Here is a 23,970-nt window from a genome sequence, read left to right as displayed (position 1 = left end):
AAAATCTCAGATTATGTACGTTAATGTTTGTAGGATTAGGAGATGCGTAATCAAACCAATAATCCTTAAGTTATTTAAGTTTATTCAGTTTCTTTTTTTTAATTGTGACAATATATGACGTATCCCTGCAATATTCTAAAGAATTCTATTTACCAATTCTACCAATACCTTGTCAGGACTCTTACTGAGTCCTTAATAAGAATAAGTTTATCCATCCTGTTAGCTAATGATCTCACCTTGCCCATTACAATGGATGGTAGAGATGGCCTTCTTTTCAACTCCTCTGGGATTTCTGGCTTCAGCTGTGGTATGCTTTCAGCTTTTCTGATGTTGATGAGCTGCTCCCTGTTGTAAACGACCGTGTTGCTATGGTCGTTTACAACATCATATCAAAATAGCAAAAATATAAACAATATTGCCAAAAATCAGCCCAACCACACAGAATCCAAAACAAGAAGGAATAGTTATTTTCCTCTAAAAAAGCAGGAATGAATGTTGGAAATAAAGAAAAAAAATCTCAAAGAAAGCACAGAACTACTCCAACGTGCTGCCACCCCCAGCGGAGCAAATCTAGGACAAACAATTATGGCTTATATTATTTGAAAATTATAATCCAGTTTTGCAAATAGACTTCAGTACAGGCACAGGTATACAAGGGTTCTTTATTACCAAGACACCATAAATGTCAACACAATGTTGAACTAACAGCAACCTGGTTGAATTAGATACTAAACCATCTCAGCTGCTATTGACCGGTTGTGCGGATCACACAAATGAAGGGGTAGTGGACAGAACAAGGTACGTCATTCCATTTTTTATCTCCGATATAGTTAGTGTGCACACAGTGTTCAGCTTCACTGCCGTTGTCTGGCTGCAAGGCACTCCAAGCGAAGAATCTTGCTGCAGAACCATCAGACCACATCCATCCTTTTTCATAATGGAGATCACTGAGTCCAATCCATGTGCGTCCCTCAGCTGGGTCGAAGTTCTTGATCAGAGATTTAACAAAATCATCTTCTGCAGCGCTGTGGACAGACACCAAGTTGGCTCCTTGTGACACGCAGTAGAGCTCTGCCTCAGCCCAGGTCATGTCTGTGGCGAGGTACTTGTAGCAGCGGCCGGTGAAGCTGTACCAGAACATTGGACAGTTGCCACGCAGCAGTTTCACTTCGTTTCCATCGGAAGGAAGTTCAGCAGCCAGACCCAGTGCAAGAAAGAAAACGAGGAGCAACATGTTGGAGTTCTGAAGAGTTTTAGTCTGGAAGGTTTTACAGTCTTGAAAGGGTTTATCTGGAGTTATCGATGCTTAAGAAGATTCTGGAGAGGCAGAGTACAGACTGATGCTTGTATATCCTTCAGAATGGGAGCCTGCACTACTGATCTAATGTGATTGGTTAGTAAATAGATAACACTATGGCACAGCACCTGCATTGCATGGCTGATTGCAGTTAACCTAGAAATTCCGGGAAAGTATATTAACATGATTTTTTGTGAAAGCAAAATAAGATGAAACTCCATTTCAAACTGTTAATGATCTATTTTAATTATTGATATTCTGCTTGTGGTATTGCTCACGTTGTACAATGCAGCTTTTGCTGATAACAGCAGGTTGTATCCATGTAGGCGATTAGATTAAACACCATATAAATTTTATTTTGCATTGTTATCTATTTAGGGCTGTGGGATAATTCAGGTGTTAGTACTGCCATGCTGAAGAGAGAAGGTTCCGGGTTCAAATCCTGCCTGGGTTAGCATAATATTTTAAAACAACATTTAAAAGATACTTCGCATGAAAAAGAAACTTAATTTTCATTATTTAGGCAACAATACAACAAACTGGAATTAATTTACTATGGACGGGAATAGTCAAAACAAGGGTGTGGAGGAAGTGCCCTTGAAGTTCACCTTCTCTGCCATCCTGGGGAAAATATTAAGGTCAAGATTATTCAACAAGAATTTTATGTGAGGAGGAATCATTCAACATGCTGAAAAGTTCCATATGTTTGTTTTTGTCCTTGTTTTCCATGTAACCATGTGTTTATTGTACCATAAAATCTCATTAAAATGATTTCAGTCCAAACAAAGTAGGTTGCCAGAACAGAACGGGAACATAGAAAAGTATGTGAATATCTCCTAAAATAAACAACTTTCATTAGATAACAATAATTTTTAATCTGTTTTTGTTTGTGTTTTGTGTGTGTTGTTTTACATGATGACTTCAAACAACATAAAACCTAAAGTTTAATTTCTAATTTTGTAGTCCATGATTGGTCTATGGATTGGTTTCTATAGGCCAAACAGAAGTACCTATCAAATATCTAATTAATTTTTGTTTTCTAATGAAACATTTCCACTTTCCAGGGTTGGAAAATTGCACAAAAATTACACCCAATGTTCAAGAGCACGAGCCAGAAGAACCAGTTTGAAAATGTGGAGGATTTTTTTTTTCATTCACATTTTACCATTTTTTCTCATTTGTTTGACGCAAACCCAACTTTCATACTGGTTTTGGTAAGGATAAGGTAGCACTAGGCAAAAATACTATTCCACTTAAAATACACCTAAGAACCATGTCTGTGCCAGCATAGGAAACCATTTAAATTTGCAATGAGGTAAAATCTTGTTTCATTTTCAAGATTTAACCCCATAAATAAAACAACATTTAACCAAAATGTAAATAAAATAAGGATTGTTGGTTTCTATGATTCACCTTCTAATTCTACAAACAATAAACCACATAATCATTTTTATTTATTGCGTTTGTCAATATCAGCTCTCGTCTTGTGCAATTCCACTGACCTGTTTTTCATGGAACAGCAATCAAATACTTTTTTTTTTTAAACGCTGCTATAAACACGCAAATACATGGAAACCCACAGCAACAAAGGTGTAATATGGAGCCTATTAATCTGTAATCTTGACCTGGATTCTTGAAGTGGATGTCGCTGCATCTCTTAATAAATCACAGAAATGTATAAGTGTGTAGTCATTTAAGTGTGGTGTATTTTTATACTATGCAGTTTTCAGTTTATTAGGCACACTTTTGCAGTAATCTGTCAGCACCAACAAAATGACTAAAAAGATTGTTGTACTTCATCGTCCCCTTGGGGACATTTGTAGTACGCAATCTTTTGAATTACTGAAGACTGACTGACTGCTTTTGCCATAAACAATCCAAAAACCTGAAGTGAAGCCAGTCCTGCTCATTCTTTATGCAGCTTCTATTATCACTTCAGTCCAATTGATTTTTTTTTTTTAACAAATTATCAACTTAATGCTGCTTTATGACAAAGATTTTATGCATTTGAACATTGTCACTTCAGCTTAATTTGTCAACCTTCCTGTCGATTTGAAAATGTAGATAACTTCCTGACCATCTCATGACCTCCCACATTGTCTGTCTTATTCTTTACAGTTCAGCTTCCACAAGATGGATCCCACTGATTTTGTTTGACGAATGGAATAAAAGTTCTTCTGATGTAGGAAATGTGTTCTATGGCTTTGTTGTTTTATAGCACATTATATTGTATTGTGACATTGTTCTTTATGACATTGCGAATATGTAAATGGATTTTATTTCTACAAATCTGCTGAAAATAAATACCTGTTATTCACAGTACTTGGACTAAAATTTCTTTTCTGAAATTTTTTGGTTTATGGTAAAATATTCTTATATTAAAAAATGTAAACTTTAATTTACAGTAAAACTCTGACATTATAAGAGGAACAGCAGCATGTTAAGGTTTCAGTCTCTTTTGAAGACCAATTTCTAGTAGTTTCTATGGAAAGATGTATGCTTCCACAGGAGAAGTTAATATGATACTTTCTTTTATATTCCAGAAAGGGAGCCGTCTTCAAAGCGCTTTGCAAATTTTTACTAATTTGATTGGTCATTTCTCAGTGACAGGTTTTTCTAGTTGAACACTACTTCATGGAAGTTAAAGGTCATGTATCAAACCCAATGAGCTGAATTGAATATAAAAAATAAATATATATATTTTTTGACATTCAGCAGGAATGACATCATTATTAAAACTGCTGTGTAAAACGAACAGTGTGTGTTTTTCTTGCTCTGTAAACAATATTTTATTGCATGCATAAACTGTAATACCGTCTGCAAATGGGTATTTTATTTAATGCAAAGCCGAAGCAAAAAATAATTAATCTGAATAGATAAATGGATACTGACCTCTAGTGGCCAGGAAATATGACAAGCACTTCCTAAATTTCACATTTTTAGTTGCTGCATTCTGCATGTTCTTTTTTCTCGTTCACAGACTGTAGGAATATGCACAATAATATGTTCTCATAACCTTACTAAACATAAAAGAAATTCTGAATAAATCAAAAATTGCAAAGTTCTCAGTGTGTTACATTGTCATTGTTTTGCAAACACTCCAGAATATTGTCTTCCTCATATTACATTGGAAGTTCATTCCGATGTAAGTTCAAAACAAGTTAATAATTTTATATCATCTTTGAAACAGACATTTGCTATCATAATCTCTTTCAACACATTTGGTTTTTTGGCAAATCTAAACATATTTCAGTCAAATTTCTTCAAAGCTTTATTTTTTCAGTTGCTATATCTGATAAGCACATGTAAGGAATAGCAATATCAGAAAACTCTGCAAGCTTCACAAAAAAGGAGTATTTATAAACAATGATAAACAAAGGTCAAAAATCATTTTTAAAAAAACCAAATTACACAAAACCTTTTGCAAAAACCTTAATACTCCTGTTGAGTTTGATGTTTTCTGATCAACACATTTTAAACAACTGAGCAGATTCCGAATTACATTCTCAGCAAACCGGACGAGCTTTACAAACAAAAGTGTATTTAGCTCTGCACTGTGTGTCGTTCCATCCTTTCGATGGGCCATAGTTGGTGTGCACACACGGTTCAGGTCCTCCTTTATTATTTGGTTCTCCTGCATTCCACAGCTTGAAGTTGTATCTGGACCCGTCAGACCAGAAATATCTTCCATCCTTATGAATGTCAGAGAGTACGATCCAGTTGGCTCCCTGAGCGGGATCAAAGTTTCTGATCAGCAGTTTGACAAAGTTCTCTTCTGCCAGACTGTGGATGGACACCAGGTTGGCTCCTTGGTCCACGCAGTGCTGCTCTGCATCAGCCCAGGTCATCAAGGTGGCGACGTACTTGTAGCAGCGGCCATTGAAGCTGAACCAGAACGGGGGGCAGCCGCCCCGCTGGAGCTTTATCTCCTGTCTGTCTGAAGGAGCCACAGCAGCCAGAGAGAGACCAAACAAGAAGAACAGCAATATCATCTTGGAGTCTGAAGTTTATGATTCTGAGAGATTTCTATGTATTGCTGGAGTTTATCTGCAGGGATGAATGCTGAGGAGAGTTCTGGAGAGACAGGAGTTCACCGGGTCTCTTTTATATTCCTCAGGAAGGACGTCAATCATGTTCCTGTTAATGAGCTACTTTAATGTTTGTTTTGATTTCCCATAAAAACTATCCTTTAAAAAAACCTCTTTATCAGTTTCCTTTCCATGGAAGTATTATCTTATCATTGTGGTTGTGCACACAAAAATGTTTTCAAAAATCAGATGCACACAAAGTGCAGCAGCTGGAGTTTGCATCAGATCATGCATCAGGTCACAGTTCTTCTGTCTTCAGATGCAGCAGAAGAAGAAAAGCTGAAAGAGAAAAAAAAAAACAATATTAAAATTTTGGGAGCATCAGATGATGATCCTGTCCCCCATCAAAGAAGCAAAGTCTAACTATAACACAAAGGAATTGCATAGATCATAAGGTAATGATGGCTCCAAGTAACAATTCTAGGTTGCATTCAACACTGGAATAATTCGCTTTGACTCATTCAAAGGAAAAAGAAACAAAAATCAAGAGGTACAGCAATATATTCTTGGAGTTTGACATTTTTGATTTTGAGACATTTCAGTGTTTTGCTGGAGTTTATCTGCAGGGATAAATGCTGAAGAGAATTATGAATAGACAGAAATATATATTTTTCTTTTATATTCCTCAGACAGGAGATCTATTGTATTCCTGCTAATGAGCTACTATAATGTTTGTTTTCAATTCCCATAAAATTATCCTCATAAAATCTCTTTATCTGTTTCCTTCCCGGAAAGTTATATTATCATCACGATTGTGCAAATATAATTGAGGATATAGATGCCAGCTGCTGGTTGTCTTTATTACTTTCTCCGGTAACTCAGAACAAGTTTGATTACTAAAGAAGTAAATCAAATATGCTTGATATTAACATTACATTTATTCACTTTTTCAACTCCAAAAACTTCCTACTGCACACTTTTCACAACTTTATTTTGAACTGAGTTCACAACATTTTACTTTTTTACAAATTAAATCTCAGGAGCGTGTGTTGGTGTTGCAGGTGTAAAGCGTAAGACTCCTAAATGGAGGCCTCAGTATTTGACACAGCGGTCACAGATTTGAGTCCTGACTCATTGATGTTTGCTGTCTGTCTTTCCCACTTTCCCATCATTTCAGTTTCAAATAAAGGCCACTACAGCCAAAATAAATCCTTAAAAAATGTACATCACACATTCAGCTGTTCGGCACATTTTTTGAGCACTAGATTCAGACATAATTAAAACTTTGGAAGCAACATCTGACTGTAACACAAAGGGCTTGTGTTGATCATAAATTAATAAAGATAAAGTTAGTTCCACGCAACTGTTCTAAATTGCAACTCATTCATAATTTAAATAATAATTACCTGTAGTCTATATAATTATGTTCAGAATTGATTTTGTGGTCTGTTCTTGGAATAATCTCTTTCCTGACCTTCATCCTTTTGTGTTAGATTTACTAAATAAATGAAAATAAGACTTCTGTTTGATTTTGCAGAATGTTTGGAGCAAATTTTCCTTCCCAAGTAGTTTGACAATGAAAGGGACTTGTCAACATGTGTACACATTTATTAATATAACACAAATAGCCTAAAAACATACTAAATAATAAAAAATATGTTCTGGTCCAATAGACCAGATATATGGTCCAATAGATGTAATTTTCCAACAGAAAGCAATGTCTTGATTCTGCCCCATGTTTACAGAATGCAATTTAGGTGAGTAAGTAAAGTTTTATTTCTACATCACTTTTCACAAACATATAGATCACAATGAGCTTCACAATGGCAAAAACAATTACAACAAAACAAAAACAAACAAACCAAAGAAACATTAAGCAAAAGTCTGTCTGAATAAAAATGTCTTTAGTTGTTCCTTAAAAGAGTCTGTGTAGTGGGACAGAGTTTCAGAGCCTGTGAGCCATCGCCCGAAAAGCACAATCTCCACAGGTTAAATACAGGTTTGGGGTTCACTGAACAACATTTTCCATGAAGGCCTAAACCAGGGGTCTCAAACTCCAGTCCTCGAGGGCCGCAGACCTACAGTTTTTAGATGTGCCACGGGTACAAAAAAACGCTGGAATGAAATGGCTTAATTGCCTCCTGCTTGTGTAGATCAGTTCTCCCAGCCTCGCTAATGACCAAATTATTATATTCAGGTGTGGTGCAGCAGAGGCACATCTAAAAGTTGCAGGACTGCTGCCCTCGAGGACTGGAGTTTGAGACCCCTGGCCTAGACAAAGCGAAATGATGCAAAAAGTCAAGAATGTATTTAGGTGATTGGTCATGGATAGCCTTGAAAGTTAAAACTAAAACTTTAAAATTAGTCCTCAAGTGTACGGGAAGTCAGTGCATGGAGGCAAGAACAGGAGTAATGTACTATCCATCTCTGTGTCTGTGGTCTGAAGGATTAATTTCTTACTTTCAAAATGTTATAGGTCGCAATATAAGTAAAGATCATTTATCATGATTAATTAGGCAACTCTGATCCAACAGACTCAAAATATCATATTTAGATCCACTGAACTGAACCCAATCTCCCTCTTTTGTAAAAATCTGTGACTCCAATCCATGTGAATTGCAAAGTTGCATGAAGTTCTCGGTCAACAACTTAACAAAGTTGTTTTCCTCCAAACTGTGGAAGGACCAGAGTTTAGATTTATGGCTCGAGCCTGTTCCAAACGTTCACGCAGGACCAGGTCAGAATTATTTGCTTGATGGTCAGGCTTTGGTGGCGTGTTTAATAAGCTTGCAAAACATGTAGAACAGTAAGAACCAAATGAGAGTGCATGATTTAAAGTTGTGTTGATCTACTTATTACAGTGTAAATAGAGGAGTACATACTTTTACCTGTTGAGGATATAAAGAAAATAAGTAGGTGCAGAAGTTAATCCAGTGGTAACAAGTGCAGCACACTGTGTGAAATTTAGACATTAAAGAGCTATTTTAAAAAATTAACCTGTCTAAATGTTTTATTAGATGAAAACATGGTTAAATATAAATATATATTTTAATGCGATATTTTTTATGCACAAGATGCGGCTTTCGAATATTTCGTTAAACTGGTTGAGTTATTAATTTATCCCCTCCTACACTGATTTAAAAAGAAAATATTGCATGAAAATATGCAATATTCTTATGCTTACTGATTTGTGGGATAAGCCTCCATTGGTTCTAGAAGCAACTCTAATAAAATATTAGGCATTATAATATTCTTCCTAATATTTCCACAAAGAGGAAAGAATCAAAGAACAGAGAGAAAGCATTTTAAGTTGGATGTTAAAAGAGTTTATTACAATTATATATTTTACATTGAAGGTTATATGACATACATATGGAAATACAATAGAAAATCACATTTCCATTTCTTTTCCTTTATGTTGTTGAAAAAAAAACATTTGAATCTAAACAGAAAAATCATCAAGAAATGCAACACAATTAAGATTTTTTCCTTTTTAATTGTTTTGTATTCAGGGACAAACAGTACGAGTTGCTCAGACAAAAGCTAACTGAGTGAAGCACAAACGATCATTGAAGTAAAAATTGCTTCCCTAGTTGGTGTGAACACAGTGTTCATTTCCACCAGCATAAATGGATACTGACCTCTAGTGGCCAGGAAATGTAACAAGCACTTCCTAAATGTCAGATTTTTAGTTTTTTGGCCTGCATGTTCTTTTTTCTCGTTCCCGTCCTGTAGGAATATGCACAATAATATGTTCTCATAACCATACTAAACATAAAAGAAATTCTGAAGAAATCAATTTAGAAAATGGATGTAATTTTGGTCCTTCTAACTAAAACAAGCCTGAAACAAGGGAGGCTTGGTCTGACTCAGCTTCAAATTTCTACTGCAAGAGTTCATGACAAATAGTTTGTGTACAAAATTGTAAATTATGGCTGTAATTTGTGATGAACTTTTAAACTGAAGAATATATATGTTTTTATTTGTAGTAAATATGTTTCTTGGGAAATAAATATTAATTACAACTGTTTAAATACAGTAGACCTGTGAAGTTTCATACCCATGTATAATTCTATTTTAAATAAAAAAGACAACTGTCTACACAAGCATGTGAAGGTCACCTTGTAATTTCCATGGCCAGGTCTTATGCCCACCATAAGCAGGTTGAATTTTTCCAAAACATTTTTTCGATATTCAAACCATCACAAGAGGGCAGCACTGACACACTCCAGCAGAAGATGCTCCAAGGGCTTCTACAGTTCATAGCTGTGACAAAAACATAGGTGAGAGAAAAACATTCTGCTATGATTTTCTCAGATTGTTTAGGGTCAAACAGATGTTGTCTACAATTTACACATTCCAAGATTTTGTCAACTAAAGTGTCTAAAAGAATCAAGATTCTGTTCAAAGAAGAGGATTGCAATGTTTTAACATGCCTATGAAAAAATCTTTATGTAGGTCATCTGAAACAAAAAAAATAGAGTTTTGGCAAATATTCAGTGCTAAAATGTGACAGAAATGTTAAACGGATATTTTTGAAAATAATGCCATTCTACACATTTGATTAATGTTCTTTATTGAATCAGGTATGATAGACAAAAGTCAAACTTTGATGAAAGACAATTTGCACAAAATGTTTGCCATGTGTCATTCTTTATGTTTAGTTTTATAATTTCTGGTTAATGTATTTGTGGATTCAGAATGACATTCACAACAAATATTTACAAGTAGTTTTTTTAGGAGGAGGTTTCCACTCACTCAAAAATAAAAATGCACTCATGGAGAGTTTTCTGGTTTCTAAAAGTGTGTTTTCTTTACTTATAAAAATAATAGAAATATTCTCCGAGTTGACATCATACAAAACATTTAAATATAAACGTTAATTTGTGGTTAAAAAAAACAACAAAACTGTTTCACTCCTTCAAAAACAATCAGATCAACCACAGCAGCTGCTTCTGCTTGTTAATCACAGCAGGAGGCTGACTGACAAGGAGGAGGGTCTAAGACAGGGGTGGGCAACTCCAGGCCTCGAGGGCCAGTCTCCCGCAACTTTTAGATGTATCTCCACTTCAACACACCTGAGTCAAATAATGAGGTCATTAGCAGGACTCTGGAAAACCTGACTGCACTTGGGACGTGATTCAGCTGTTGGATTCAAGTGTGCTTGACAAGGGAGATATCTAAGAGTTGCAGGACACTGACCCTCAAGGACCAGGATTGCCCACCCTTGGTCTAACAAAACAAACAAATAAATAAACAACCATGGATTTTCCATTCAAATAATCTTGGATCTGTAACATTAATAATTTAGCAAAAAAATAATTAATCTGATTCTTAATAGGTTAAAACAGTATGTGTATTTCACTGACAAATAGACTTCTAAGAAGACTGCAGTTTGTCACAAAGATGTTATTCGCTGCTCTTCTTAATATCACAGTATGATTGTGCGGTGTGTCAATCAGTTTATGAACTGGGTTTGAGTTCTTGTGCCCCAATATGGTTTTATTTTGATCAATCTCCATGATCCTATGACATTAACACGTGAACAAATCAAAATAGCTCTTTTATTTGACTCAGATTTCTTTAATGGACAGAAAAAAAAAATCTTAGTGATAATAGTTAAATTGCAAAGTTCTCAGTGTGTTACATTGTCATTGTTTTGCATTCAAATAACACTCCAGAATATTGTCTTCCTCATATTACATTGGAAGTTCATTCCGATGTAAGTTCAAAACAAGTTAATAATTTTATATCAACTTTGAAACAGACATTTGCTATCATAATCTCTTTCAACACATTTGGTTTTTTGGAAATCTAAACATATTTCAGTCAAATTTCTTCAAAGCTTTATTTTTTCAGTTGATATTTCTGATAAGCACATGTAAGGAATAGCAATATCAGAAAACTGTGCAAGCTTCACAAAAGAGTATTTATAAAGAATGATAAACAAAAGTCAAACATCATTAAAAAAAACCCCAATTACACAAAACCTTTTGCAAAAATCTTAATAATCGTGTTGAGCTTCATGTTTTCTCATAAGCACATTTCAAACAACTGAGCAGATTCAGAATTCCATTCTCAGCAAGCCGGTCAAGCTTTACAAACAAACTTGTATTTAGCTCTGCACTTTATGTCGTTCCATCCTTTCGATGGGCCATAGTTGGTGTGCACACACCGTTCAGATCCTCCTTTATTATTTGGTTCTCCTGCATTCCAAAACATGAAGTTGTATCTGGACCCATCAGACCAGAAATATCTTCCATTCTTATGAATGTCAGAGAGTCCGATCCAGTTGGCTCCCTGAGCGGGATCAAAGTTTCTGATCAGCATTTTGACAAAGTTCTCTTCTGCCAGACTGTGGATGGACACCAGGTTGGCTCCTTGGTTCACACAGTGCTGCTCTGCATCAGCCCAGGTCATCAAGGTGGCGACGTACTTGTAGCAGCGGCCATTGAAGCTGTACCAGAACGGGGGACAGCCGCCCCGCTGGAGCTTCATCTCCTGTTTGTCTAAAGGAGCCACAGCAGCCAGACAGAAACCAAACAAGAAGAACAGCAATATCATCTTGGAGTCTGAAGTTGTTCTGAGAGATTTCTCGGTATTTGTTGGAGTTTATCTGCAGGGATGAATGAATGCTGAAGAGAGTTCTGGAGAGACTGGAGTTCACCTGGTTTCTTTTATATTGGTCAGAAAGGGCGTCTATCATGTTCCTGTTAATGAGCTACTTTAATGTTTGTTTAGATTTCCCATAAAACTATCTTTAAAAAAACCTCTTTATGAGTTTCCTTTCCATGGAAGTATTATCTTATCATTGTGGTTGTGAACACAAACATGTTTTCAAAAATCAAATGCCCATAAAGTGCAGCAGATGGAGTTTGCATCAGATCATGCATCAGGTCACAGTTCTCCTGTCTTCAGATGCAGCAGAAGAAGAAAAGCTGAAAGAGAAAAAAAAAAACAATATTAAAAATTTGGGAGCATCAGATGCTGATCCTGTCCCCCTTCAAAGAAGCAAAGTCTAACAATAACACAAAGGAATTGCATAGATCATAAGGCAATGATGGCTCCAAGTAACAATTCTAGATTCAACACTGGAATAATTCTCTTCGACTCATTCAAAGGAAAAAGAAACAAAAATCAAGAGGTACAGCAATATATTCTTGGAGTTTGACATTTTTGATTTTGAGACATTTCAGTGTTTTGCTGGAGTTTATCTGCAGGGATAAATGCTGAAGAGAATTCTGGATAGACATAAATATATCTTTTCTCTTTTGTATTCCTCAGACAGGAGATCTATTGTATTCCTGCTAATGAGCTACTATAATGTTTGTTTTGAATTCCCATAAAAGTTCCTTCATAGAAACTCTTTATCTGTTTCCTTCCCTGGAAGTTATATTATCATCACGATTGTGCAAATATAATTGAGGATATAGATGCCAGCTGCTGGTTGTCTTTATTATTTTCTCCGGTAACTCAGAGCAAGTTTGATTACTAAAGAAGTAAATCAAATATGCTTGATATTAACATTACATTTATTCACTTTTTCTGTAAGTGACGTTTTGAAATTGTTTTTCAACTCCAAAAACTTCCTTCTGCACACTTTTCACAACTTTATTTTGAACTGAGTTCACAACATTTTATTTTTTTTACAAATTAAATCGCAGGAGCGTGTGTTGGTGTTGCAGGTGTAAAGCGTAAGACTCCTATATGGAGGCCTCAGTATTTGACACAGCGGTCACAGATTTGAGTCCTGACTCATTGATGTTTGCTGTCTGTCTTTCCCATCATTTCATTATCAAATAAATTCCACTACAGCCAAAATAAATCCTTAAAAAATGTACATCACACATTCAGCTGTTCGGCACATTTTTTGAGCACCAGATCCAGACATAATTAAAACTTTGGAAGCAACATCTGACTGTAACACAAAGGGCTTGTGTTGATCATAAATTAATAAAGATAAAGTTAGTTCCACGCAACTGTTCTAAATTGCAACTCATTCATAATTTAAATAACAATTACTTCTTGTCTATATAATTATGTTCAGAATTGATTTTGTGGTCTGTTCTTGGAATAATCTCTTTCCTGACCTTCATCCTTTTGTGTTAGATTTACTAAATAAATGAAAATAAGACTTCTGTTTGATTTTGCAGAATGTTTGGAGCAAATTTTCCTTCCAAAGTAGTTTGACAATGAAAGGGACTTGTCAACATGTGTACACATTTATTAATATAACACAAATAGCCTAAAAACATACTAAATAATAAAAAATATGTTCTGGTCCAATAGACCAGATATATGGTCCAATAGATGTCATTTTCCAACAGAAAGCAATGTCTTGATTCTGCCCCGTGTTTACAGAATGCAATTTAAGTCAGTAAGTAAAATTTTATTTCTACATCACTTTTCACAAACATGTACAGTAGATCACAATGAGCTTCACAATGGCAAAAACAATTACAACAAAACAAAAACAAACAAACCAAAGAAACATTAAGCAAAAGTCTGTCTGAATAAAAATGTCTTTAGTTGTTCCTTAAAAGAGTCTGTGTAGTGGGACAGAGTTTCAGAGCCTTTGAGCCACCGCCCGAAAAGCACAATCTCCACAGGTTAAATACAGGTTTGGGGTTCACTGAACAACATTTGGCCTAGACAAAGCTAAATGATGCAAAAAGTCAAGAATGTATTTAGGTGCTTGGTCATGGATAGCCTTGAAAGTTAAAACTAAAATTTTAAAATTAGTCCTCAAGTGTACAGGAAGCCAGTGCAAAAAGGCAAGAACAGAACTAATGTACTGAATGACTAATGGTCTGAAGAAGTAATTTCTTACTTTCAAAATGTTATAGGTCACAATATAAGTAAAGATCATTTATCATGATTAATTAGGCAACTCTGATCCAACAGACTTAAAATATCATGTTTAGATCCACTGGACTGAACCCAAGCTCCTCTTTTGTAAAAATCTGTGACTCCAATCCATGTGAATTCTAAAGTTGCATGAAGTTCTCGATCAACAACTTAACAAAGTTGTTTTTCTCCAAACTGTGGAAGGACCAGAGTTTAGATTTAAAAATATTAACCTGTCTAAATGTTTTTATTAGATGAAAACATGGTTAAATATAAATATATATTTTAATGAAAAACGTTTTACTTTAGACTTTTACAAAATGTCCAAGATGCAGCTTTTGAATATTTCTTTAAACTGGTTCAGTTATTAATTTATCCCCTCCTACACTGATTCAAAAAGAAAATATTGCATAAAATTATGTAATATTTGTATGCAATTTAAATATTGCATAAATATTTGTATTGCAAAATATTGCTTAAATATTGCAATATCTTCCAATATTTATGCAAAATATTGCAAAATATGTTATGCAATATTTTTCATTTTGCATTTGCTTACTGATTCGTGGGATAAGCCTCCATTGGTTCTAGAAGCAACTCTAATAAAATATTAGGCATTATAATATTCTTCCTAATATTTCCACAAAGAGGAAAGAATCAAAGAACAGAGAGAAAGCATTTTAAGTTGGATGTTAAGAGTTTATTACAATTATATATTTTACATTTATTGTTATATGACATACATATGGAAATACAATAGAAAATCACATTTCCATTTCTTTGTTGGCTTTTGTTGAAAACAAAACCAGTTGAATCTAAACAGAAAAATCATCAAGAAATGCAACACAATTAAGATTTTTTCCTTTATAATTGTTTTGTGTTTAGGGACAAACTGTACGAGTTGCACAGACAAAAGCTAACTGAGTGAAGCACAAACGATCATTGAAGTAAAAATTGCTTCCGTAGTTGGTGTGAACACAGTGTTCATTTCCACCAGCATTGTCAGGCTGTCCAGAAGTCCAAAGGGAAAATTTGTATTTAGACCCATCGGACCATATCCACCCTCCTTCCTTATGCATGTCAGTGAGTCCAATCCAGGTCCATGACTGAGTAGGATCAAAGTTCTTGATCAGAAAATTGACAAAATTGAGTTCATTTAGGCTGTGGATGGAAACCAGGTTGGCTCCTTCAGACACACATTGGAGCTCTGCTTCTCCCCAGGTCACTCTTGAGCCAAAGTACTTGTAGCAGCGACCCTCGAAGCTGAACCAGAACAAGGGGCAGCTGCCACGCAGCAGCTTCAGTTCCTGTCCATCTGAAGGAGGCTCAGCAGCCAGAGCCAGACCAAACAGGAAGAGGAACCACATCATCTTGGATCTCGATGTCTCTGAGGTGGAGGGATCTGAAGTTCTTGCTGGAGTTTTTCTGCAGTGATGGATGTTGAAGAGAATCCTGGAGAGACAAAAGGGAGACTGCTTCCTTTTATAGCACCAAGAAAGGGCATCTGCATTGTTATGTAATGGTTAAAGGTTAATGCATCTATTAACATGAACATCTGCACACAGCACCATAGTTTTTTGGACATTTTTTTAACAGTAACAGTTCACCTGAAAACATGTTTAAATATATATTACAGATTTTGGGGTAACATTTTGACTATAAAATCTCAGATTTGTTGATTAAAATAAATAGGAAATTATTTATATTCCATAAGGTAAAAAAATCAAAGCACTTTAATTATTATTTTTTTTATCATGTTGTGCTCATTCCATACAAAGTGACTTTAGTTTGGAAAAATGTGGAGAAATTTTCCTCAGAGTCAAACTAACCATTGGTCACTAAAAATAATACAAAATGTGTAACTATAAATTTGTATATGTTGGCAAAATTATCAGTAACATTAATTTTGCTTAGAAAAAGTGCAGGTGTGCCAGACAGTTATTGCTCAATCATAATTTCTTTGTTCTTTGTTCTGTTCCTGTTATTGATTTACCAGGCACCTTTATCTGTTCTGGTTTTAATGAGGATGTAAAAGTTCAAAAAGATGAGGTTGAGCCACATTAGACAGGTTAATAATGATTTAGTGGTTTTTTTGCCGCCTGTGAGACGCATGGCTTTATGTTGATGAGGGAAAGGTGGGGTTGAACGTCAGCCTGGGAGATTGATTAAAAAGGCTTCTTATCTTATTGGACAACAAATAACTTTATTTGCTGAATAAGAGCAATCAGTTCAACAATTACAACTACTCTGTGTATGTATTTAATGACAAAATTAAAATTACAAATCAATTTATAAAGGTTTATTAAACAAGTACTTTATAAAAATCAAAGAAAATATTATAGGAAACAAATAACAACCTCCAAAGCTATGTAGACCTATAGGGTGTTTTAATCTTAAGAGGTTTATATTAAGAGGTTAATATAATTCATAGGAAAGATGTAATGTCAACCCAATCCTGTACACTCTACCTGCCCAGGTAGCTGGGACTTTTTTGTTGTTTCTGCTCCATTCTTGTGATCCTTGTCCCTCTCGTCTGTGTCCTTCTGCAGTTCCACAGAAATCGTCTCTTCCTCATTCTCTTCACTCCGACTGGTATCATCCTGTCCCTCTTTTACAACTCAGCGACCTTGTCTGTCCCTTAACAACAAGGATAAACTTTATAGCACCATTGCAAAGAATGAATGATGTTAGAACAGAAACACAACATAAAACTCAGCTTAGGAAAAGCACTAAACACACAGGAAATGGATTAATGACTTTATTTGTATTTCTTTTGAGCTGGTAAAAAAATATACATCCATAGCTTATTAATAAAAAACAAAGACAACTGTATAATCTGTATATTGAGATCTTATCCATTTTAATTGCGACACAGCCTTTCCCCTAAAATGTTAATAAGATGTTAAGCAGATTAATGTTATTTAGTTTACATTACTGACATGCTGCCTTTAATATGTGTGACTTTAACATATCCAACACACAAACACACACAATGACAAGCCTGGGCAGAGATGATAGAGACAGGCTGTTTTCGCTAACTTGCTGTAGTGTTGCTGCTTGGTCCCAGTCTGAGACTGACCCAGTTTGATATTTTATTGCCCGAAGTGCCAAATCGGCTGGGATGATGACTGCAAAGACAGTAGTGACTTTTGTTAATGGGGTTCAAAAGAAAAAAATCAGGAGATTCTGCAAATCTCCCGAATCCCCAGTGGCCAACCCACCATTCTTCTAGTTAAATTATTTTAGTACCAAATAAAGTACCAATCATACTCGGTGTGCTAATTACAGATGTACAATTTATATTTGTTTTAGTATAAAATAACTTACCTAACCTAAAAAGCATTGAAAATATTTTATTCTTATTAGGTGAATGTAGTTTGATGGATTAAAACTCAAATGATTTAAGATGTTTTTCTCATTCCTAATTAAACCTGTGAAACATGTCATCTCATCTCTATTATGGTCTTCTTAATAGTCCTCACTTCATACACAGATGGAGATAATGACATGATTAAAAACAGGGACTTTGAAACTTTTGAAATGACATATTTAAAATTTATTATTTTATTTTACAATGGTTATTACAAATGAAACTCTTTTCTTACAGATGAAGTGAAAAATCTTTTTCAGCCCAATTTATCAACTTTTGTTTAGAAGATCAAGCCTTTCATAAAGCTCTTATAAAAATCGTACAAAATTAGAGGATATAAAGACATGCTCATGGCAGCCAGGTTTTATAATTCAAAAAAAACACATTGTTAGCTATTGCGAATCCAGGCGAGCTTTACAAACAGAGGAGTAGTTGTCTGTGCACACTTTATCGTTCCATCCCTTGGATGGGCCATAGTTGGTGTGCACACAGGGTTCAGGTCCTCCTTTATTATTTGGTTCTCCTGCATTCCACAGCTTGAAGTTGAATCTGGACCCATCAGACCAGAAATATGTTCCATCCTTCTGAGCATCAGAGAGTCCGATCCAGTTGGCTCCCTCAGCGTGATCAAAGTTTCTGATCAGCATTTTGACAAAGTTCTCTTCTTCCAGACTGTGGATGGACACCAGGTTGGCTTCCTGGGTCACGCAGTGCTGCTCTGCATCAGCCCAGGTCATCAAGGTGGCGACGTACTTGTAGCAGCGCTCATTGAAGCTGTACCAGAACGGGGGACAGCCGCCCCGCTGGAGCTTCATCTCCTGTTTGTCTGAAGGAGCCACTGCAGCCAGAGAGAGACCAAACAAGAAGAACAGCAATATCATCTTGGAGTCTGAAGTTTATGATTCTGGGAGATTTCAGAGTTTTTATCAGAGTTTATCTGCAGGGATGAATCCTGAAGAGAGTTCTGGAGAGACTGGAGTTCTGTTCTCTTTTATATTGGTCAGAAAGGGCGTCTATCATGTTCCTGTTAATGAGCTACTTTAGTTTTTGCTTTGATTTTCCATAAACGCTGTCCCTTATAGGAACTCTATCTATTTTCTTAACACGGAATGATAATCAATGAATTTATTACGTTTATTTGCATAGTACGTTGAAGCAACAATGCAGTTCAAAGTGTTTTACATCATGAAAACACAAGAATAAAAGGTCATAAAAATATACAGTCACCAATTGAGAAATTATGTAACAAACATTTATGCAATGTACCACAAAGTTGCATAATGTAGCAAACAATATGCATTTATGCAATGTAACAAACATTGCATAAATGTATGTTACACAAACATAAAGTTACATTTGTGTCTTAGAGTCACTGAAGTACTTATTAACTGACCAGAACATTTAGTTCAATATTTAGAAATTATGTCACCAGACAGACAAGAAGTACAAAGTTATATGCAAGTCTGGTATTTTGAAGAAATAACTAAATACGTATAAAATGAATTAAGGCAAAAGAAACCAATTATTTGAACATTTGTAAAAAGAAAAAAAAATAAATTAATTAAATAAAAATATAAATGAATAAATAAAAATAAAGTGTCCCAGACGGTTATTGCTCTATTTTAATTTCCTGGTTCTGTTCCTGTAAATTATTACTGAGGCTGTCTGAAGTCTTTAAGTTAAAGATGCCTCTCCACTGATATCAACACCAGCTGTGCTGGGAGTGTTAAAGGCTCGTTTCTTCTGTATCCTTCGTACCACTTAGTAAGTCCATTAATATTCTGAGCACAAATACTCATAATTACACAGCAGCCATTTATGGGTCAAAAAGAGCACCAACTCACCTGTAGATGTCTCATAACCTAGACTGTATTAATTTTCAATGGAATTTTGAATGATGAAGCTGCATTTTAGAAAAAAAAAAGACTTCAGCTGCCTGAAGTTTGAAAAAGACAAGGAGACGAGTTGCTTTGTGATTCACTTCTTTTCTATTTTACAACTGATAAATAACATACCAAACATAGGCATATTTACACATAAACAATATTACAATTGTACAAAGCCTTTTCCTTAAACTCTTACACTGTGAATTTTGTGATTTTTTTTTTTTATCATGCAAACAGGTTTTGAACAACAGCTTTAAAAAAAAAACAGAACTGTACACTTCTATAACAGCGGCTAATAAAACACTGAATACAGCCTCCTGTTGTATTGTTGTCCGTTCAACGTTTGACAGACTTATTGCACTTCTGTTGCCCTCTAGTGGCTACATTACAGCACAAAACGCATTTGACCCCGGATGCTTCACACCTGCTCTCCTCAAAAAACTGTAGATGGCACAAAAACCAAAAACGTTTAGTCACTATAAATAAACACAGGTTTTTAATAAATAACCAACTTAACTTCTTTACACATGATCGGCAAAGGGTGTCTGTATGTACATCATGCACAACTCTATGCTAACCAAAAAGAAAACATTTCAATGTTACTTTGAACTCAAACAAATGTGTGCTCTGATGTATAAACCTTAGCAACTATTCACTGTGAGAGCATTTTTACAACAAAGCTGTAATATTGTTAAAGAAGATTTAATTGTGATTATCATATAAAAAAGTTGACATCTCAAATTGATTAATCTCAGTAGACTAAGAGGTTGCTGGTACGCTGTTTAACAGGTTTCAGGCGTAACTATGCTGAATTTAAGACTGTAACATTTTTTGCCGTTATCCTGACCAACTTCTAAATGAACAAATACAAACCAGCAGATTTACCGGAATAGTTTCAGTTTCCAAAAGTAAAACTTCTTAAACAACAAACATTTGAACATCTGTCACTTTTATCGGCTCTAATCCTGTTAAGATAAAGTGTTTAAAGCTCTCAACAATGCTTCCAAGTGGATCCAAATCATAATGGTGACAGTCAGACTGAGAACTTTTCAGTTTGAAATATTTCTTCACACCATGAATGTAGAACACATTTGGCACAGTTTGGGTAAATGTCTCCTATTGATGTAACAACCATGAAAAAAAAAAAAAGCTCTTTCTTTGAAATCCAAATAAACACCTGTAAGAGAATCTTCACAGTATTGCACTTTATCCCTAATTTAAACCTTATAAAAGTCCAAAAAAGGCAGCAAATGCTTATCTGAGTTAACATTTAGAATATCACAGCTGCACTGTTGCAAGGAAGTGACAAAAAGAGGGGTGGGGGGGGAAACCAAAAGGCATTTACAGAAATGTAGTAAAATAACCAATGAGCAACAAGAAGGATTTGTTGATTTCTAAGCATCAGTATATCAGACAATAGCTTTCTGCTTTCGTGCTGCATTTGTGTGCGGGCGTAAAATAGAAAATTTTATTATTTAGTCAGGCTTTCCCCCACAGTGACTTGGAAAAAAACAAAAAAAAACAAATCTCAAAGTCATTTCCTTTGGTTCCATTAATCTGTCAGTATCCTGAATTAGTTCTCACAGTATAAATGAGATTGTTTCGAAACAAAACATTATTTTCAGTCAGTAGGTATTAATTATCCGTCTTCTTTCTATGAAAGTGAATCAGTGGAACAAAGCTGTTCTGTTGTGCTGCACTTCGAATAAAAGACATCGACACAATAAACCTTAAAGATATATATGTATATAAAAAAAAAAGAAACATTGATCTCTGCTGGGACCGTTTCCATAGAGACCAGGTTCAATAGCACATCTCGACAGAAAGCATCTCTGCAGGGAGTCAGGTTGGCTTCACATGATCCAAGGAGCGAACGTCATGCTTGTAACAGGGCGAACAAAACAGGAGAGCTGCAGCGCTCAACAGAAACGCTTGGCACTGAAAACTGTCAGGTCCACAGTATGTACAAAGCTAACTAATCGTTTCTATTCACAATAAAACATCATAGAGATGAGAGCATGAGGGTTGTTTCAGGCTTTCAAACCCAGAACCAATTGGCTTTAGTTATTCCTGCACAATAACTAAAAAGCTTGCACAACTAAATAGCATGTCTATGAAAATAAGTGCGAGCTATGCAATAGAAATCATATTGGACAGTCTACGATGCACATTTAGCTTTTTTTGTTTCAAACAAAAAAAGAAAAGAAAATCTTAATGCTTTTGGGTTTGAAATGAAGACGCGGTTATCAAGTCTTTGTTGATGTTCAGTGAGAGCAGCGAGATTTACAAAAATAAAGGAATATTCCACCTGATGAACAGGAAAATAACCAACTGAAGACGAGAACAAAACAAAGGCCTAATCAGCCCAGCAGGAACTGTACAAACTAATCACAGCCTCCTTGACGCTTCGCTCAGTTTCTCCATCTTCCTGCACGGATTCGGTTTCTGTAGAAGGTTCCCAGGGAATGTGTGGAGGTTAAAAACTCCTCACAAGCAAATGTTGAGTGTATGAAAGCCTTTTGAGAGAGGACCGTGTTGGACGACAAACTGGTGTCCATCTCACAGCACTGCTGGTTGTGTGATCTTGCTGCAGTGTACGTGTGACAGTTTGCTGTACAAAGCGTCCCCATTGTCACACAGGCTGGCGTTCCCGCTTATGCTTAAGCGCGCGGCTCCAGCTTGTGTGACAGTTCAAAGAGTGTCTGTTGATTGTCGATGATGTGCAGGTAGTGAACGCTCGCCCTCACCTCCGCGCTGTCCACTCCGATAACCTCATTGCCTAGGAGACAGACGGAGAACATGTGCTGAAGTCAAACACGAGTCTTTCCTGGAAGCCTTCCCACTGTGAAGCTCAACGGACATGTATAAAAATAAATAAATCGAAAACAAAAAGCCCGTGTAGAAACTGTTGCTTGGTAACTGAAAGAGAAAACCAAATCAGCTGACCCAGTACAGATGCAATGCTCTAACTGAGCTGCAGGTGGCAGCAGAACCCTTCCAATAATGAGTAGCATCAAAACATCACAAATTTAGACGTTGCATTTCTCAAATTGACTTTACATTTTATAAAACAGACATTATCCTAAATAACTAGAATAAAGATGCACATGATTCTCATTCTTTGTTTTCTTATGAATGAGTTTAAAGATTCACTGTTTTATATTGTATGCTTTACTGGTCTGTTCAGAGATGTATTCGTGTTCAACATAATCTATTAAATTACACTGTAACACCTCCACTCCCTGTTGACTTTACATGCAAGTGTGCAACATTAAAAAAAAGTTATTTTGAGTGATCAAGGAAGCATTTTATGCAAATGTGCCAAAGGAAACATTTAGTTCCTGAAGTAGCTGTCATTGTGTTAAAACAAACAAACATTATGACTTTGATTCATTGCACTTTCTGATTTAAAAAAGAAAAAAGCCAAGCACTGGTGCATGGTTGGTTGAAACCTGCTTCTTAAGAAGTGTTTGTTTTCCTTCTTTGTTGGACGTAGATCCACATACCAGACACTGACTTGGCTCTTCCTCTGCCCAAAAACATCTGAGTACAGATATCTGTTTCACATCTTTTCTTTGTGTTGGTTCTCCAGACACTTCAGATTTGGTAGACAAGAAACCAAAATGTTCTGACAATTTTCTCTCTGCACGATTCCATTTGAATCCAAAATCCTAATTAACTCTGTTTTTTTTCTGTTTTCTATATCTATTTTGCCATTAAAACAAATATCCATAAATGCTGATACACACCTGGCTGGTCACTTTGGCAGTGGCGAATCATCCTCACCGTGTCTGCTATCATATGCTGTTGAAATGAGAGAGGATGTGTTCAAACACTAAAGATTCTTTATTAGCTGTGGAAAATAGAAGATCTTTTAAGGTAAATCCTACATATTCTGTCACCTACATTTCATTCATATCAAAGGAGGATTTAGTTGAAAATGTTTTCTGCAGAAAAACAATCTCCAGGACTTTCAATAAATAATCTGCTGTAATGTATGATTTAGATGTTTTAATCTGCAAAAACTTAATACTTCACTTACCAGCTTCTCAAAGTTAACCAGGTTGTCATGAAAGGTCTTATTTCCTTCATGGATGAAAGTGATATCTAAAAGCAGTGGAGAGGCATATTAAAGTTTAATTCAGTGTTGTTTTTAAAATCTATATTTATGTGTGAGTGAAGGATTTAGAGGATACCTTTTAGGAGAAGAGGCATGAAAGGGATCTTAGGAGGTTTCATCCTTTTGAAGGCCTCTCTATAAGCTTTGTGGTTCAGAGATGGATCCTGTGAAGAGCCAGAGGAAGAGAGAAATGCTTAAGAAGGCTTGAAAAGAAGGGGAGAAATTTAGGGATTTGTCTATCAAGAAAGAAAGAAAAAGGTTTGCTGGAGCACATTTGAAGCTCTGCCTGCAACACTCTCTCTGTTCTCACCGTGATGAGCTCCAACTCTGAGAACAACTTCTTGAACTTCCCTGGACATTTCTGAAAACAAGAGTATTTGAATGTAATAATCGCCCAGCGCAGAGTTTGCATCTAAATCAAA

At 35.6% G+C, this 23,970-nt stretch overlaps 6 protein-coding genes across 6 annotated transcripts in view; all 6 read right to left on the bottom strand.

The window, feature by feature from the left end:
* Positions 1-627: 627 nt before the first annotated feature.
* LOC116731848 (lactose-binding lectin l-2-like) lies at positions 628-1,249 on the bottom strand. The gene has a single exon (XM_032581708.1). It carries the CDS (start codon positions 1,232-1,234, stop codon positions 746-748), a length of 489 nt encoding a protein of 162 aa, XP_032437599.1. The 5' UTR covers positions 1,235-1,249; the 3' UTR covers positions 628-745.
* Positions 1,250-3,766: 2,517 nt separating this feature from the next.
* LOC116731738 (ladderlectin-like) lies at positions 3,767-5,396 on the bottom strand. Its single transcript, XM_032581571.1, has one exon. It carries the CDS (start codon positions 5,287-5,289, stop codon positions 4,804-4,806), a length of 486 nt encoding a protein of 161 aa, XP_032437462.1. The 5' UTR covers positions 5,290-5,396; the 3' UTR covers positions 3,767-4,803.
* Positions 5,397-11,415: 6,019 nt separating this feature from the next.
* On the bottom strand, positions 11,416-11,889 carry LOC116731675 (lactose-binding lectin l-2-like). Its single transcript, XM_032581491.1, has one exon. The coding sequence runs from the start codon at positions 11,887-11,889 to the stop codon at positions 11,416-11,418; it is 474 nt and encodes a 157-aa protein (XP_032437382.1).
* Positions 11,890-14,962: 3,073 nt separating this feature from the next.
* Positions 14,963-15,637, bottom strand: LOC116731283 (lactose-binding lectin l-2-like). Its single transcript, XM_032580979.1, has one exon. The coding sequence runs from the start codon at positions 15,540-15,542 to the stop codon at positions 15,054-15,056; it is 489 nt and encodes a 162-aa protein (XP_032436870.1). The 5' UTR covers positions 15,543-15,637; the 3' UTR covers positions 14,963-15,053.
* A 2,297-nt stretch (positions 15,638-17,934) lies between these two features.
* LOC116731282 (ladderlectin-like) lies at positions 17,935-19,382 on the bottom strand. The gene has a single exon (XM_032580977.1). The coding sequence runs from the start codon at positions 18,421-18,423 to the stop codon at positions 17,935-17,937; it is 489 nt and encodes a 162-aa protein (XP_032436868.1). The 5' UTR covers positions 18,424-19,382.
* A 125-nt stretch (positions 19,383-19,507) lies between these two features.
* rapgef5a (Rap guanine nucleotide exchange factor (GEF) 5a) overlaps positions 19,508-23,970 on the bottom strand; it is a 46,702-nt gene continuing 42,239 nt past the window's right edge. The window contains exons 22-26 of the mRNA XM_032580976.1: positions 23,859-23,909; positions 23,625-23,712; positions 23,471-23,535; positions 23,178-23,232; positions 19,508-22,207 (exon numbers count right to left, since the gene is read on the bottom strand). Coding sequence (XP_032436867.1) covers positions 22,089-22,207; positions 23,178-23,232; positions 23,471-23,535; positions 23,625-23,712; positions 23,859-23,909 — 378 coding nt within the window. The 3' untranslated portion in view covers positions 19,508-22,088. The remainder of the gene's footprint in view (positions 22,208-23,177; positions 23,233-23,470; positions 23,536-23,624; positions 23,713-23,858; positions 23,910-23,970) is intronic.

The sequence above is a fragment of the Xiphophorus hellerii genome, chromosome 13, assembly GCF_003331165.1.
Source record: "Xiphophorus hellerii strain 12219 chromosome 13, Xiphophorus_hellerii-4.1, whole genome shotgun sequence".
Classification (NCBI taxonomy): Eukaryota; Metazoa; Chordata; class Actinopteri; order Cyprinodontiformes; family Poeciliidae; genus Xiphophorus; species Xiphophorus hellerii.
Note: the sequence above shows the minus strand (reverse complement) of the source record. Positions and strands in the feature narration are given on the sequence as shown.

What these genes read in the sequence shown, in the direction of transcription:
- LOC116731848 (XM_032581708.1), bottom strand. Translation starts at nt 1,234, where the DNA reads ATGTTGCTCCTCGTTTTCTTTCTTGCACTGGGTCTGGCTGCTGAACTT.
- LOC116731738 (XM_032581571.1), bottom strand. Translation starts at nt 5,289, where the DNA reads ATGATATTGCTGTTCTTCTTGTTTGGTCTCTCTCTGGCTGCTGTGGCT.
- LOC116731675 (XM_032581491.1), bottom strand. Translation starts at nt 11,889, where the DNA reads ATGATATTGCTGTTCTTCTTGTTTGGTTTCTGTCTGGCTGCTGTGGCT.
- LOC116731283 (XM_032580979.1), bottom strand. Translation starts at nt 15,542, where the DNA reads ATGATGTGGTTCCTCTTCCTGTTTGGTCTGGCTCTGGCTGCTGAGCCT.
- LOC116731282 (XM_032580977.1), bottom strand. Translation starts at nt 18,423, where the DNA reads ATGATATTGCTGTTCTTCTTGTTTGGTCTCTCTCTGGCTGCAGTGGCT.